The following is a 17,231-nucleotide window of genomic DNA, read 5'->3' as shown; positions in this document are numbered from 1 at the left end:
CTCCTGACCCGCAGCCCCCCATGATCTCAGCCCTGCCGGTGCCCCCCACTCTCGACCCGCAGCCCCCCGTGATCTCAGCCCTGCTGGTGCCCCCCACTCTCGACCCACAGCCCCCCGTGATCCCAGCCCTGCCGGTGCCCCTCACTCCCGACCCGCAGCCCCCCCGTGATCCCAACCCTTGGCTCCTCTGAGGTTGTTACATGGTATGTGGGGGTGGGGTGGGGGGCAATGAAGGTTGAGATGCGGGTGTTGAAATGAGACAAGCCGCTGCTGAGGCCTGAGGGGCTCTTGGCCTGTGACTCCCTGTCCCGGGGGAGGGGCGTGGGGAGCATCCATCACCGAAATCCCCCTGACAATGGAACAAACTGCCCGGGGCTGGGATCAGAGCGGCCCCTGCGTAGGGGGCAGAGTCGTGTGAGCGCCTCCCGCTGGCCTCAGCTGAATTCACATTCCAGGGGGTTCGAGCAACTGGGTTAGAATCCCCTGTCCCCAAAGCTAACGGCTGCTAGGGGGCGCTGTGCTGTATGAGCGGGGTGGGGGTCTCCCCCCCGGCTGTCAGGGCTGGTCCCCATGCCCCAGGGCAGCGCTAGGGGGCACTGTGCTGTGTGAGTGGAGTGAAGGCTCTGATCTGGGCTGTCAGGGCTGGTCCCCATGCCCCAGGGCGGCACTAGGGGCTGCTGTGCTCCCAGAGGCCCTAGCATTTCCTCCAAGAGGCAGGGCTCGAACCTGGGGATCTGGGCCAAACCCCAACTGGGGCGATTCCATTCGGCTTCCCTAAATCCGCCCTCGAGCTGAGATTTTCATTCACTTCTTATCTGAAATTGTACTGAATTGTTAATTAAACAGCCACTGTGCTCCACCCCAGAGGTAGTTGCATCTCAGCACCAGTTGAACCAGCCCCATGTGTTATGTGCAGCTGTTACCTGGTTGCCCCACCCCAGAGGTGGCTGCATCTCAGCATGGGGTGAACCAGCCCTGTGTGTTGTTATGTGCAGCTATTACCCGGCTGCCCCACCCCAGGGGTGGCTGCATCTCAGCACTGGGCACACCATCCCCACACATTGTCTCATCCATTCTCTCTTTCTGCCCTCAGGGCTGCTGGTGCGGAGCCTGGAGTATAACCAGCCGGCCGACAACTACACCGTGTGTCAAGGGGATGATGCCATTCTAAGGTGAGACCCTTCCCGAGCGGCCCCCGCGCTGAGGGTGAGGCTGGGGGTCTCTGTCCCTGCTGACCCCTGCTGGAGGGGCCCCCATCCTGCTCCCCGCAGCAGGGTGCCCCCTAATGCCACTCACCCCAGGAAGCCATCGGCAGCCCCCGGCCTGGTAACGTTTCATTCTTGTGACGGGGTCGTGTTCAGATCAAACACAGGAGCCTCGCTAAGGCACTGCCACCTTCTCAACAGTTCATGGGCACAGGGGGCGGGGGAGGATCATGCTGTCAAAAAGCCAGATTATGTACACCCCCCCAAACCCTGCTTCAGAGCAAGGGCTGGGCTGGCGGGGGCTGCAGATCAGGAGTGAGGGGCACCAGCAGAGCCGGGATTGGGGGGAGGCCAGGGCTGGGCTGGCGGGGGCTGTGGGTCGGGAGTGAGGGGCACCGGCAGAGCCGGGATTGGGGGGAGGCCAGGGCTGAGCTGGCGGAGGCTGCAGATCAGGAGTGAGGGGCACCGGCAGAGCCGGGATTGAGGGGAGGCCAGGGCTGAGCTGGCGGGGGCTGCAGATCAGGAGTGAGGGGCACCGGCAGAGCTGGGATTGGGTGGGAGCCCAGGGCTGGGCTGGCGGGGGCTGCGGGTCAGGAGTGAGGGGCACCGGCAGAGCTGCGGTGGCCTTGCAGCTCAGCGTGAGGGGCAACTGGCAGAGCCGGATGGGGAGGCAGGCTCACTGGCAGGGGCTCGATCAAGAGTGAGGGCACCGCAAGCTTGGGATCGGGGAGCCCAGGGCGAGCTTAGCAGGGGCTGTGGGTCGAGAGGCACCGCAGAGCTGGGATCGGGGAGCTGGAGCGGCTAGCGGGGCTGCGGGTCAGAGTGAGGGGCAGACAGCCGCAGACTGGATGGGTGGGAGGGCCGGGACTAGCTGGCGGGGTTGCGGATCAGGAGTGAGGGCACTGGAGAGCTTGGATGGGGGACCAGGCTGGTTGGCGGGCTTGCGGGTCTAGAGTGAGGGGCAACCGGCAGAAGCGTGGATTCGGGAGCCCAGTGCTGACTAGCAGGGCTTGGTCGGAGTGAGGGCACCGCAGAGCTGGATTGGGGTGGAGCTGGAGCTGCGCTAGAGGGTGCGGTCAGGAGTGAGGGGCATCGGCAGAGTGGATTGGGGGCGCCGCAGGTGGCTGCGGGGGCTGCGGTCAGAGGAGGCACTGCGAGCTGGGATCGGGGGGACGGCTGGAGCTGGGCTCAGGCTGTGGGTCGGTGAGTGAGGGCACCGGCAAGATGCTGATTGGAGGGAGGCGGGCTGGCTTGCGGGCTGCGGTCAGGATGAGGGCACGCAGAGCTGGATGGGAGCCCAGGGCTGGGCTGCGGGCTCCGGTCAGGAGTGAGGCACTTGGAAACCAGATTGGGGAGGCTGAGCTGGGCTAGCAGGCGTGGTCGAGTAGGGGCACCGGCAAGCTGGATTGGGGGAGGCCGGCTGGCTGGGGCTCAGATCAGCAGAGGAGGCACGCACGAGCCGGATTGAGGGAGCCAGGGCTGAGCTGGCGGCTTGCATATCAGAGGAGCACCTGCAGAGCTGGGAATCGTGGGAGCCAGGCCTGGGCTGCGGGGCTCGGTCAGAGTGTGAGGCATACCGGCATAGCTGGATTGGGGAGCCCAGGGCTGCTGGGCGGCAGGCTCGGGTCAGAGTGAGGGGCACGCACGCGGATTGGGGATCCAGCTGGCTGGCAGGGCTGCAGATCAGGAGGATGGGCACCGGCAGAGCGGGATTGGGGAGCCCAGGCTGGCGGCGGGGCTGCGGTCAGCGAGTGAAGGGGACGGCAGAGCTGGATTTGGGACAACACGGGCTGGCGGCGGGTGCTGCGGTCAGGAGTGAGGGCACGGCAAGCTGATCGGGACCCAGGGCTGGCTAGCAGGTTCATCTGATGTGTTTGATGAGACCCTCACAATAACAAACACTGCAACATTGGTTGGATGAGAGACTCATTGATATAAATTGGCTGAAACCCTAACATAACTGCCAGGAGACCCCATATAACACACACGGAGAGGACGCCTGCCGGAACCAGCTGAGTGCTGCAGGCCCGACCGGGCCCCCCCCTCGCTAAACACCGGGGGGTGTCTTTTGCAGAGCCCGAAGGGATTGAAAAAAGCTGTGATCACTGCATTAATCCAAGCTACCCTGTCGTCTCCCCCCCGCACCTCCTCTATCCATCCCATCCACCCCTTCTTTCTCCTCCTTTATCTATCCCACACCCCTCTATCTACTATCTCCTCCTCCATCTTCCATCCATCCATCCTGTCTGGCCAGTCACCCCTCCATCCATCCATACCCCTCTCTATCTATCTATCCCACAAACCTCTATCTATCGCTCCGCATCCATCTATCCATTTGCCCATTCCATCCTGTCTGGCCCATCACCCCTCTAAATCCCCCATCCACCCTCTCTAACTTCTATCCCCACAACACCCTTCATCTACCTCCGATCCATCTATCCATCCCACCAACGCCTCTCATCAATCTATCCCACAAACACTTCGACTCTATCCCCTCTCCCATCTATCCATCCCCATCCACCCCTCTTACATCTATCCACACACCTTCTATCTATCCTCCTGCATCCATCTTCCATCCCATCCCACCTCCTATCTGTTCTATTCCAACCACCCTTCTAACTATCCTCGCATCCATTATCCACCCCATCCACCTGTCCCTGTTCCCCCCCCAGTCACCCCTCTATCTATTCTCCCATCCACCCTGTCTATCCTGTCCAGTCACCACCTCCTATCTTATCTATCTATCCCCCACACGCCCCTATCATATCTATCTAACCGCCATTCCTGTCTATCCTGGTCACCGCACTCCTCGTGTCTATCCTCATCCCCCCCTCTATCTATCTATCTTAATCCCACGAACCCCCGTCTCTCTCTTCTTTCCTCCTCTCCTGCTCCCTCCTAGCACTGCACCTAGCCAGCCTGACTCATGCTCAGAGCTGGACACTACGATCCGGCTCCCCACCTCCTCACACGCAAGCCCTCCAGCCGCTTCTGGGCTTCTGCCGCTGCGGCGAATGGGGCTGGGCCGGACTAAGATTCTCAGGGCGCTAGGTGGGGTGGGGGATGGCTGGCGAGGGGGGTGTGGTGGGTGGCTTGAAGGGGAAGCCACATAGCCCCTTAGGGCACCCCTCAACCCATATTTCCTTCCCAACAACCGCTGCCACACCATGCTAAGCCAGGCTGGGCTTCCCCGGCCCCTAACATTGTCTGTGAACCCTGCCCTCCACCCACCGACTGACTCTGAAGCCGTCATGCCAGCTGTGAGCCCGCACACACACCGCAGGGGGCGCTTCGCCTAGAGCCCGCGCCCCTCCTGCCCCCGACACAGGTCTCTGAACGAGACCTCCCACCCCTGGGGCATCAGTTGTCCAGCCCTGAACCGTGGGGAGAGACCCACACTGCCGCCCTGCAGCACATGCGCCCCCTAGTGCCACCCTGGGCATTGGGGCCAGCCTTGAGTGCCAGGGTAGGCCCTCACCCTCCCCTGCAGCACAAGCACCCCTAGTGCTGCGCTGGGGCATCGGGGCCAGCTGGTGACGAAGCCAGGAGACCCCCACCCCACCCCCTGCAGACACAGCGCCCACTAGTGCCACGCTGGTGCATCGGGGCCGCTGTGACCGCGCAGGGGAGACCCCCACCGCTGCCCCTGCATCCCACAGCGCCCCCTACTGCCGCCTGGGTATCGGGAGCAGCCCCGCCTGCCAGGCGGAATGACCGCCCACCTTGCCCCCCTGGCAGCCACAGCGCCCCCTACGGTGCCACCGCTGGGCAATCGGGGCCAGCCCTGACCACCAGGGGAGACCCCGCACCTGGCCCCCTGCGAGCACAGCAGCACCCCTAGTGCCGCCGCTGGGGCATCGGGGCCAGCCCTAGACCACCAGGGGAGACCCCCACTCCTGCCCCCTGCATCCACAGCGCCCCCTAGTGCGACCCATGGGCATCAGAAGAGAGACCTCCAACCCCACCTCCCTTGCAGATCTCACAGCGTGATCAGCTTGAGCGCTGTCCAAGTCCATTCCTGCAGCTGCCGGGTGGCTGGCGCCTGGATGCCCTGAGAACTGGAGTAATTTTAGTGATTGTGGCATTAAAGGAGATGAAAACAGCCCCTAATTCAATCTCACTCGGCTGATTGGTGAGTTCAGAGACAAGTAGCGAGCAGGAATGGCAGAGGGCTGCGCGGGTCAGGAGTGGAGGGGCAACTGGCAGAACGTCGGGGCGGGGGGGGGCCAGGGGGCGCGGGTCAGGAGTGATGAGGGCACCAGCCGAAGTCGGACGGGGGGGACAGGGCTGGGCTGGCAGGGGGCTGTGGGTCAGGGAGTGGAGGGACACTGGCAGAATTTGGGGGGGGGGGGACAGGCTGGGCGTGGCGGGGGGGGGGCGGGGGGGAGGGGGTGGGGGCCCCGGGAAAAGGCGGGGGTGGGGGGGGGGGACAGGGCTGGGCTGGCAGGGGGCTGCGGGTCAGGAGTGAGGGGCACCGACAGAGCAGGCTCAGTTTTGGGACATCCCCATACAGGCATTAAATCGACAGGCTGCTGCATATGCTGCGTCTTTCCAAGCTTTGCTAACCCAGCGAGCCCAGACCTGGGAGCTGATCCCGTATTTTGGGGGGGGTGAGGGGAGGGGGAATGAGCTGTAGAAGCTCCGACATCTTGCCTTCCTTGGGTCTGGACTCACAACTGCTCCTGAGCTGGGAAGGGAACCCAGGAGTCCGGGCTGCCAGCCTCCCTGCTCCTACCACTAGGCCCCATTCCCCTCCCAGAGCCTGGGATAGAACCCAGGAGTCCTGGCTCCCAGCTCCAATAACTCTTGTCAAGGTTCTTTATCTCAGCCTGGTGCTGAGATGCAGCCACCTCTGGGGGGGAGCTGGTTCACAGCCGCACCACAGCAGAGCTGAGAGGCAAAGGGGGATTCCGGCTCCTCCAGTCACCACGGGGGAAGTTTCCAGGAGGTAGAATGGAAATGGCCTTTGGGCTGCGAACCAGGGTCATGGGACAGCGGTGAGCCAAAGAGAGTGATTACTGGCCTGGGCTCCCCCCAGCTCTGCCAGTGCCCCTCACTCCCGACCTGCAGCCCCCTGCTAGTCCAGCTCTGGCCTCCCCCTCCCAGCTCTGCCGGTGCCCCTCACTCCCAACTGCAGCCCCCTGCCAGCCAAGCCCTGGGCTCCCTAGTGCCCCTCACTCCTGACCGCAGCCCCCTGCCAGCCAAGCCCTGGGCTCCCTGGTGCCCCTCACTCCTGACCCACAGCCCCCTGCTAGCCCAGCCTTGGCCTCCCCACTCTCAGCTCTGCTGGTGCCTGTCACTCCCGACCCGCAGCCCCCTGCCAGCCCAGCCGCGGACTCCCCGGTGCCCCTCACTCCCGACTTGCAGCTCCCTGCCAGCCCAGCCGCAGACCCCCCGGTGCCCCTCACTCCTAACCCGCAGCCCCCTGCCACCCCGGCCATGGGCTCCCCGGTGCCCCTCACTCCTGACCCGCAGCCCCTGCCGTCTCTGCCCCCAGCTGTTCCATCGACGAGGAGGTGACCCGGGTGGCCTGGCTGAATCGCTCCAACATCCTGTACGCCGGGAACGACAAGTGGTCCATCGACCCGCGGGTCCGGCTGCTCACCAACAGCCCGGCCGAGTTCAGCATCCTCATCGCCAGCGTGGACATGTGGGACGAGGGGCTGTACACCTGCTCCTTCCAGACCCAGGCCAAGCCCCACACGGCGCAGGTCTACCTCATCGTGCACGGTACAGGGCGGGAGGGGCTGGGCTGAGCCCGAGGGGGGGCGGGGGGATGGGCAGTGACTGGGTGCAGGGCTGGGCCTGAGGGTCAGGGATGGGCTGGGGGGCTGAGTGGGCAGTGATGGAGTTGTGGGGGTGGGCAGGGGATGGGTTGGGCTGGGAGACTGGGGGTGTGGCACTGGGCAGGGATGGGGGATGGAGGGTGTGGGGCTGGGCAGGGACGGGTGGGGAGGTGGGAGGATGGGCAGTGACTGGGGTGGGGGATGGGCAGAGATGGAGGAGCGAGGATGGGAGGGGGCTGGGTCATCATGTGGGTGGGGGGTCCGTGGAGCGATGCAAGGCCGAGAGGGGAGCGGGGATTGGGGTCTGGGGGTGAGAAGGGGCAGGTGCATGTGGTGGGGGATGGGGGGCTGGTCCATGGGGGGCTGCACAGAGACCTATGGGGAAGCTGGGGCACGGGGTGGGGCGGGGCTGTCTCCTGCTCTAGGGCTGGTGCTGCAGCCACATATGCGTCCATCCCTCCTGCCTGCGACCCCCCCCCCCGCAGGACTCTGTCGCTTGGGGCTGGGTTTGGGATGTCCGTTCCCCCGCGCGGCGCCGTGCCCCGCCCCAGAGCTGGCTGCATGTCAGGCCCAGGCCCAGGGTCCCTGGATACCCAGCCCCGCGTGATCGGAGCCGGGAGCCATTTTCCTCCCAGCCGCTCAAGGAGGATTTGCTGGCTCAGCTCCCGCCCCCCAGGTGCCCGCGGCGCCAGGAAGTGGGGACAATGGAGCCTGATTGGATCCAGGGGGACAATTGCGGGGTCCCTGCCGCAGCTGTTCGCCGCGTCGCCCTGATTGGCTGCAGCCCTCATCTGTTGGCCAATCAGCTCACACCATGGGCCTTGTTAGCGGGGCTGGGGGAGACTCACGTCAAGGGGCGGTTTTTCTTGGCTTTTCTACCAAATTGTCCCATCGGGGGGGAGGGGCGAGTCCAATGTTAACACCCCACACGCCGCCTGGCACTGAGATGCAGCCACCTCTGGGGTGGGGGGCTGGTTATACAGGGACCCCTCACCCAGCCCTGGGATGCAGCCACCTCTGGGGTGGGGGTGGGGGGCTGGTTATACAGGGATCCCTCACCCAGCCCTGGGATGCAGCCACATCTGGGGCAGGACACAGGAGATGGTTATATGGGGACCCCTCACCTGGCTGTGAGATGCGGCCACCTCTGGGGTGGGGCGTCTGGGTACCAGCCCCACTCGGTCAACCCCTAGCACTAGGCATGGGGACTCGGGGGGCAGGACGCCCCTGGGGGTCAGAGGCTGGCGCTGCTCTCACTGCTTTCCCCTGCCCCTCCTTCCCCCCCAGTGCCAGCTCGGATCACGAACATCTCCTCGGCCGTGACGGTGAACGAAGGGAGCGACGTGAGTTTGCTGTGCATGGCCACGGGCAAACCTGAGCCCACCGTGACCTGGAGACAGCTGAGAGGTAAGAGGGAGCGGGCCGGGGAGGGGGCCCTGTGCAGATGGGGGGGGCAGGTGAGAGAGGAGGGGAAGGGAAGGAGTAGGCAGGGAATGACTGGGGGAGGGGACAATGGGGGGGAGGAATTGGGGGGATTTGCTAGGATGTGGGGAGGGAGTTGGCTGGCTGAGGAAGAGGGGATCCAGTGGAGCGGGGCTGGGGGGACTGGAGCTGTCATGGAGAATCAGACAGGAGCCCAAACCTGTGCCACTCACTCCAAACCGCGCAGCCCCCTGGGCTCCCCAACACCCTGCAGCTCGGCTGGTGCCCCTCACTCCCGACCTGCACCCCTGGGCACCCCAACACCCTGCAGCTAAGCCGGTGCCCCTCACTCCCAACCCGCAGCCCCCTGGGCTCCCCAGCACCCTGCAGCTTGGCCGGTGCCCCTCACTCCCGACCCGCAGCCCCCTGGGCACCCCAACACCCTGCAGCTAAGCTGGTGCCCCTCACTCCCGACCCACAGCCCCCTGGGCACCCCAACACCCTGCAGCTTGGCCGGTGCCCCTCACTCCCGACCTGCACTCCTGGGCACCCCAATACCCTGCAGCTAAACCGGTGCCCCTCACTCCCGACCTGCAGCCCCCTGGGCACCCCAACACCCTGCAGCTTGGCCGGTGCCCCTCACTCCCGACCCGCAGCCCCCTGCTGGCCCAGCCCTGGCAGGTGGTGGCCGTACCTCAGGAGGTGTTGATAACTGTTGTGTTGTTGTGTGTTTTTTTTTCTCGTGTGTAAGTCTGTGTTTGTGTCTGTCTCCCCCCTGCTCCACATCTCCTCCCCACACACAGACGGGTTCACCAGCGAAGGGGAATATCTGGAAATCACCGAGATCAACAGGCAGCAGGCCGGGGAATACGAGTGTGTCACGGCCAACGGCGTCTCTCTGGCCGACAGCAAGAGGGTCCTGATCACAGTCAACTGTGAGTCAACCTTTGGGCTTCCCCCTCTAGGGGGCGCCAGCTCCCGTCCAGCCTCAAGGTGGAGACTGGCTGGCTCAGCAGGGCAGGCAATGGAATATGGGGCTTCCCCCTCTAGGGGGCGCCAGCTCCTCTCCTTTAATTCCTTCGCTTTCTCCTCTCAGACCCTCCCACCATCAAGGACGTGAAGGACGCCTATCCCCCCGTGGGGAAGCCGGCACTGCTGAGATGTGAGGCCATGGCTGTGCCCCCTGCTGAATTCGAGTGGTTTAAGGATGACAAGCAGTGAGTGACCCTCCTTCCCAGCCAGACCCACAGCCTCCAGGAACGGGCCCCATTGGCCTGCCCCAGGGGTGACTGACGTCCAGTCAGCAACTCTCTGCCCTCTCGTTTGCCTTGCAGCGTCATGTGATCTGTGGTAAAGTGAATGTCAAAATTGCCCTCCAGTGAGATCTGAGCTGAGAGAGTCTCTTCCAGGAACGATTTAATCCCCTTTCCGGGGCGCTCTGTCATTGCTGGTTTTTTGTGTTGGTGGTTGGATGATCGTTGCTACGTTGGGTTGGTTGGTTGATGGGTTGTTGAGTTGGTTGAAGGGTTGATTATTGGAATTGATCGGTTGGGTCAGCTGGTTTGTGGGGTTGGTTGTTGGGCTGGTTGGTTGATGGTTTGTGTAGGTAGTCGGTTGTTGGTTGGTATGTTTGGCCAGTTGGTTGGTGGCTGGTTTGCAGGGTTGGTTGTTGGGTTAATTGATGGGGTCAGGGCTGAATCCCCTTCTGGCACTACAGTGCAGAAGGTGGGACCCGCAAGGACTCTAAACATTAATATTGGCCACCCCAGATTTGTGTTACACTCCCAAGGTTACAGCTTCTCTCTGATCTTGGCTCGGTAAACGCTGCCACCACCCAGAGGACACAGAGGAGTCCACAAGCCAATGGTTTCATCTAGGTATGGAAGATGAATTTTCATACCTGGTTCAAACCTTACACAGCATTCCTGCTTATAGCATTGCTGCTCCGTGTCCCCCCAGGCCGTTCGTTGGATGGTGGTAACGGGTGGCAACCAAGTGGTTCACTCCATGAGCTTCCCAAAGGCGTTTCATGGTCCCTGCCAGAAAGTTGGTCTTCGAATCCGTAAGGATGTCAGAGAGCCAACCTACCCTGGCAAAAATGTCTGTCAGCGCCTGGCTCCCGCTTTTAGCCTTGGTGTTGCTTAGAGCTCCTGCTTCCGGCCATCGAGTCGCAAACTCCATGAAGGTCAGTATGTTCAGCCTCCCTCTGGGTGTCTTCTTAGGGAAAGGACCCAGGATATCCACAGCTACTCGCTGAAATGGGACCTCAATGATGGGGAGTGGCTGGAGAGGGGCCTTGACCTGGTCTTGGGGCTTTCCCACCCTCTGGTCCAACTCACAAGACCGGACATAGATAGAAACCTCCTTGCCCATCCCCTCCCAGTGGAATGACCTCCCCAAACGGTCCTTGGTCTTGTTCATCCCAGCATGGCCATTAGGGTGATCGTGGGCGAAGCTCAAGAGTTTTTCCCGGTACTTAGCTGGAAATACCAACTGTCTCTGAGGATGCCAGTCCTCCTTGTGCCCACCGGAAAGGGTCTCCTTGGGTAAGAGTTCTCCTCCTACAACAAACCTGGACCTGTTAGAAGAGCTGAGAGGTGGGGGGGTCACTCCCTTGAGTCTCTCATCCGCTTCCTGCTCTGTCTGGAACTGTTCCCTTGATGCTGGAGACATCAGTTCCTCACTGGGTTGTGGACTTGGGCTTGGTCCTACTGGAAGCGATGCAGGTGATGGGGGTGTCTCTGACTGAACTGCTCTCCGCTGGGGCACTGGGTGGTATTTCAGGCTCTGGTTGAGCCTCTTGCACTGCTGCAGGTACAGGCCCTGTGGCACCCTTTGGTGCTGGCTCCGGTGCAGTTGCAGGCATGGGCTCTGGGGCTGACTGCGCCGCCAGCTCCGATCCTTGGGCTGGTTCTGGCTGGGTTCCACGACCTGGATTTACAGCTGCTGCCATAGGCTCTGGCCTGGAGTCTCGTTCCACCACCTCTGGCGGGGTCCCTGTAGGAGGCTCAGGAATGAGGTTAGGTGTGGAGGCCTGTTTAGCCTGGCTGCGGGGGACCATCCCCACCCTTTTTGTATCCTTGCACGGTTGGCTAAGTCTTCCCCCAGACTGCAAAAGTCCACATTCCTGGCCAGCCCTTGTACTGGACAGGCAACCTGGCTGTAGGCAAGTTAGAAGAGTTGGCTTAAAGAGTTGCACCGTCACTCAGGCCTCTGGGTTGATGAATCTGGGGTCCACCAGGGATTGGTGGATAGCTGACCCTGTGCTCCAGTGTCTCTCCACACAGTAATCTGCCTCCCGCCCACACTCACAGTTTCCCTTCGCTCGGGGGGTATTTGCAAGACAGCTGGGCCTGAGGGCTCCTGGTGGGACTCCAGGGTGAAGAGTTGTAGTCGGCTGGTGCTCTTGGGGCAGTTGGCCTTCACATGCCCCAACTCGTTACATTTGAAGCATCGCCCAGCTGACTGTGGGCTGGGGCGAGGAGGGTGGGACGAGAGGGCATCTGGGGTCTCCCTGGCTGTGTGGAGGGCTCCTCCTTGCGAGGTGGGGCTTTGGGCTGACCCTGATGGTGGGGGTTGTCTCGGGTTGCCCCTTCTGGTATCCGCACCAACTGCTGCGAGCTTTCTTCTTCTCTGCCACCTCCACCCATTTGGCTCCGATCTCTCCTGCCTCGATTACAGTTTTGAGTTTCCCATCTAGGATATACCTTTCTATTCCCTCTAATACACCCTCTGAGAACTGCTCCACTTGCCTTAGGAGAGACAGACCTTCCAGAGATTTAACCCTTGCTCCTGATACCCAGGCATCCCAATTTTTGACAATGTGGTGGGCATGTCGGGAAAATGCCACATCTGGTTTCCACGTTAGGGCTCTGAACTGCCAACGGGCCTGCTCAGGTGTTAGCCCCATTCTACGTCTGGCCTTGTGTTTAAAACATTCGTACCCGTTCATGTGTTCTTCAGGCATTTCAGCTGCCACCTCTGCTCACCTCAGCTCCACCATATACTGGTCTGTAGAGATGCTGAACACAAGATTGGCCCTTTGGAAATTTTCTAAGACGGCCTCTGTATCATCACCTCCCTTGTATGTGGGGAATGTCCTGGAATGGGGAGCGGTGCCTGGAGAAGGACCGTCAGGGTTACCTGGTGGACCCAACTTAGCCCTTTTCTCTCTAAGCACTTCAGCTCTAACTCCTCCTCCTAGCGCTTCCGCCTTCTTCCGCTTCCGCCTCCAAGCACTTCGTCTCTCTTTTGTCCTCCGCTTCCAAGCGCACCAGCTGTAGGAAGAAATCTCTGTTTCCGCAGTCAGACTCGGTCTGGGTTAAGCACATCCCTCCAGCTTGGCACCATGATCTCGGTCGGGGGAGGGCTGACCCTTCCCTCCTGGGAATCCCCTTTCCCCCATCCCCTCCCTGCATTTCCGTCCTGGAGCTGGATGTCGGGGCTCGATCTGGGCCTGGCTTCTCCATGGCAGCCGCTTCAGGAAGACTGGTCATTCTAGGGTTTCTGTGCCTAGCCTCAGCCTTGTGGACAGGCTGCCCCCCTCTAGTTTAACTATTTCGTTGCCACGAAGCTGGAAAAGAAAAGAAAAATAAACGGCTTGTTGGGCTCCCCAACTTCGCAGGCTGATCCCTTGGCCTGTTCCCCCTCCAGTAGCGAAAAGAAGGGAAAAAACTCCCTGGCTTTCAAGCAGCCAAAAAGAAAAATGTGTCCTTTTAAAATCCTGAGGTCTGTGCTTCAGGTTCAAAATGATCTCACTTCTCCCACCATGTCAGGGCTGAATCCCCACTTGGCACATCGAGTGCAGAAGTTGGGGGCCCGCAAGGATTCTAACAATTCACACCAGCCACCCCAGGTTGGTATTAAACTCCCCAGGTTACAGCTTCTCTCTGGCCTTGGATGGGTAAATGCTGCCACCACCCAATGCAAAAACCCCCTTGGACTCAGGAAGGGGCACTTGGGAATTCCTCCCTGTGGGGCACCCTCAGCCCTTCACCCCGTCCAGGAAGAGCTGAGAAGAAAACAGAGGAAATGAGCTGTGGCTGCCAGCTAATCAAACAGCATAGGCACAAACCTCAGGACACCAGCAATCCAAATCCTCCTCTTAAAAAAGGAAAAATTTATTAAAAACAAAAAAAGAGGTAAAATACCTCTGGAATTTAGGCTTTTCCTAAGAAAAGAAGAACAATTCCAAAAATCAAGCATCCAAACTAACTTCCTTGGGGGTTCAGCTTAAAGGTTACGAGCAAACAGAAGCACCTGGGGTTAGCACAGAGGCGTCCACAAGCCAAATAAAGAAATAAACCTGATCGCATCCATTTAAACATTCCCCATCCCAATGGTTCCTTCCAGGTATGGAAAATAATTTTTCATACCTGGTTCACACCTTACCCAGCATTCCTGCTATTAGCCTGGCTGCTCCATGTCCCTGCAGCCCAGAGAGAACAACAGGCAAAGGCAAAGTTTCTTTCCCCATTTTATAAAGTTCTACCTTCCCATTGGCTCTTTTGGTCAGGTGCCCACTTTCTTTTCTTTAACTAGGGGACTTTTTAACCCCTTACAGGTAAAGCAAGCAGAGAACAGACCAAGAGGGATTTTACAGCTAACTGGCTGGCTGGGTGTCCATCAAAGGGAGCTACCCCTCACCTCCCTTTTATTTATCACAGATGGTGTGTTGAGTTGGTTGTTGATGTGTTGGGTTGGTTTTTGGGTTAGTAAATTGATGGCTTGTTGAGGTGGTTGTTGGGTTAGTGAATTGCTTGTTGAGTTGGTTGTTGGTGTGTTGGGTTGGTTGTTGGGTTAGTAAATTGATGGCTTGTTGAGTTCGTTGTTGGGTTAGTGAATTAATGGTTTGTTGAGTTGGTTGTTGGTCTGTTGGGTTGGTTTCTGGGTTAGTGAATTGATGGTTTGTTGCGTTGGTTGTTGGTGTGGTTATTGGGTTGATGGTTGGTGTTTTGGGTCATTTGATTGTTGGTTTATTCAGATGGCTGGTTGGCTGTTGGGTTGATTGTTGGTTTGTAGGCTACCATTGTTGTTTGACACCTGAGTTCCTTGTCGATTGGTTAGTTGGCTGTTGGATATCAGGGTTCTTGGTGGTTTAATGGTTGGTTGGTCTATTGGGTTGCTTGGTGGTTTCCTGGTTTTGTTCAGTGCATTGGTTGTTGGCAGGTTGGGTTGTTTGCTCGGTCTGTTGTTTGTTGGTTGGTTAGGATGGTTCTTGGGCTGGTTGTTGGTGTGTTGGGCTGGTTGTTGGTTTGGGGTTGTTGGGATGGTTGTTTGGTGTGTTGTTACTTTGTCAGGTTCGTTGTCAGGTGCCCCTCACTCCCAACCCACAGCCCCCTGCTAGCTCAGCCCTGGTCTTCCCTGTCTCTGCCGGTGCCCTTCATTCCCAATCTGCAGCCCCCTCTAGCCCAGCCGCTTCTGTAGTTTGTCGTGTTTCACGCTGGTTTGCTGATAAACCCCCTACCAGGTGTGAAACTGTGAGATCTTGTAATGCTCCCCCCTCTTTGCCCCCGACCCAGCAGACTCTTTGGGGGCCTCGAGGGGCTGCGGATCCGGAACGAGCGCACGCGTTCCATGCTGCTCATCGACAACGTCACCGCTCGGCATTATGGGAACTACAGCTGCCTAGCCTCCAACAAGCTGGGGATCTCCAACGCAAGCCTGCGGCTGATACGTACGTCCCCCTGTCCTGTACAACAGCTGGTCCCGCCCACTGTCCTTCACCACTGGCCCTGCCCACTCTTCCCAACAGCCCCGCCCATAATTCACAGCTGGCCCTGCCCTCTGTCTTTCAAGACTGGCCCAGCCATAAACCCCCCAATGGGGTATAGTAACATTTAGATAGAGTGTCCTGGCTCCCAGCCACCCTGCTCTAACCACTAGACACCACTCCCCTCCCAGACCAGGGACAGAACCCAGGAGTCCTGGCTCCCAGCCCCCGCAATCTAAACCACCTTCCTCTAAAACACTAAAGGCCAGTGAAGTACTTCAAATGCTTCTGAAAATCACCTTTGCTGCCCCCAGTCCCTTGAAAGTCTTGTCCCTGGCTCTGAAATCGTCTTTCTTCTCTGGCCAGGACCCGGCTCTCTGGAAAACGTAGCCGTGACTGGGATGGAGTCCCCCTTGTTCCTGGGCTTGCTGTCGTCAGCCTTTGTGACTCTCCTGTTTAAGATCTAGCGTGTTCGGCAGGCGCAGCGGGAGGAGAGGCCGCTCGGGCGGAGAGGGAGAGCGCAGGAGAGACCTTCTCCTTTCCGGGAGAGACGAAGAGAGAAAACAAAGAAACAAATCTTATCAAGAACCCCAGCACTGTGAGGGAAACATGAAAAAAAGAGAAAAAAAATGACAAAAAAAATATGCATTTCTTTCTACGGCCATTTTCCGTCACTTTCATCCCAGACACTTCCAGCTGGACTTGTTCTAAAGGGACAAACAAATTGACCTGCAAAGACACAGGGCTTTAAAGGGTTAACAGCCAGTGCTTCTGTGCCCCATGGGGGCCCCCCACAATAGGGCTCGCGGTGAGGGGCTGTTCCCCTGCTCTGGGAGAGTTTGCAGTTCTCAGCTGCCCTGAAGGACGAGCTTCACTGGCTTTTGCAAAAGTTGGGGGCTGGGCCTTTCTGTATCACACGGCGTGTTTGAGTGGGGAATTTCCCTAGTCTGGGGCTGAAAAATTCCTCAGCCAACAACGTTTCTTGGGCTGAGGATGACCCTTCTTTACACAGGTTTTGGACTCTGAATTTCCTGATTTCATGAAGCTCTCCGGGCTGAGATCTTCCTTCGCTCACCAAGTTTTCTGGGCTCAAAATTCCCTTGGTTTACACAGATCTGAGGCTGAACATTTCTTTCCTTCACAAAGGTTTTGGGGCTGAGAATGATCCTTGTTTACACGGGTCTGAGGTTGCAAATTAATTAGTTTGCAAAGTTTGGGGGCTGATAATTACCCCTGGTTTGCACAGGAAAATACCCTTAATTCACAAAGTGTTTTGGTCTGAAAATGTCCTTAATTGACAAAAAAAATGTGTACTAAGATGGATCCTTGTTTACACAGGTTTGAAGCTGGAAATGTCCTTAGTTCACAAAGTTTTGTGCGCTGAGACTTCTCCTAATTCACACTGGGTTTGGCTTGAGAATTTCCTGGTTCACAAAGGTTTTAGGGGCTCAGAATTTCCTTAGTTTATGCAGGTTTCAGGCTTTCTTAGTTCACAGGGCTTTGTGGGCTGAAAATGACCCCAGTTCTGGGGTGCAGATTCATTTCCTTCACAAAGTTTTCTGGGGTGAGAATTTCCTTGGTTTACTGAGATTTCGGGTTGCGCCTTTCCTTAATCCAGCGAGTTTTTTGGGAATTTCCTTAGTGAACAAACCAAACCTAAAAATATCTCCCTTTTAGCTATGAATTCATAGAATCATAGAATATCAGGGTTGGAAGGGACCTCAGGAGGTATCTAGTCCAACCCCCTGCTCAAACAGGGACCAATTCCCAAATCATCCCAGCCAGGGTTTTGTCAAGCCTTGCCTTAAAAACCTCTAAGGAAGGAGATTCCACCACCTCCCTAGGGAACCCATTCCAGTGCTTCACCACCCTCCTAGTGAAATAGTTTTTCTTAATATCCAACCTAGACCTCCCCCACTGTAACTTGAGACCATTGCTCCTTCTTCTGTCATCTGCCACCACTGAGAACAGCCAAGCTCCATCCTCTTGGGACCTCCTCACTTAATCCAGCGATTTGCCCCAGCGGGAATTGTTTCACCTAATAAATTCTGTCGCCTGGCAATTTTTGTGGCCTGCAAATTGCCTTCAGCCGGTGCCAGTTTCGCC

At 58.8% G+C, this 17,231-nt stretch overlaps 1 protein-coding gene across 1 annotated transcript in view; it reads left to right on the top strand.

The window, feature by feature from the left end:
* IGLON5 (IgLON family member 5) overlaps positions 1 to 16,331 on the top strand; it is a 39,502-nt gene extending 23,171 nt beyond the window's left edge. The window contains exons 3-9 of the mRNA XM_075070695.1: positions 1,094 to 1,172; positions 6,703 to 6,935; positions 8,279 to 8,398; positions 9,217 to 9,348; positions 9,510 to 9,630; positions 14,938 to 15,089; positions 15,492 to 16,331. Coding sequence (XP_074926796.1) covers positions 1,094 to 1,172; positions 6,703 to 6,935; positions 8,279 to 8,398; positions 9,217 to 9,348; positions 9,510 to 9,630; positions 14,938 to 15,089; positions 15,492 to 15,592 — 938 coding nt within the window. The 3' untranslated portion in view covers positions 15,593 to 16,331. The remainder of the gene's footprint in view (positions 1 to 1,093; positions 1,173 to 6,702; positions 6,936 to 8,278; positions 8,399 to 9,216; positions 9,349 to 9,509; positions 9,631 to 14,937; positions 15,090 to 15,491) is intronic.
* Positions 16,332 to 17,231: the final 900 nt, after the last annotated feature.

The sequence above is a fragment of the Chelonoidis abingdonii genome, chromosome 11 (genome assembly GCF_003597395.2).
Source record: "Chelonoidis abingdonii isolate Lonesome George chromosome 11, CheloAbing_2.0, whole genome shotgun sequence".
NCBI classification, from domain to species: Eukaryota; Metazoa; Chordata; order Testudines; family Testudinidae; genus Chelonoidis; species Chelonoidis abingdonii.
Note: the sequence above shows the minus strand (reverse complement) of the source record. Positions and strands in the feature narration are given on the sequence as shown.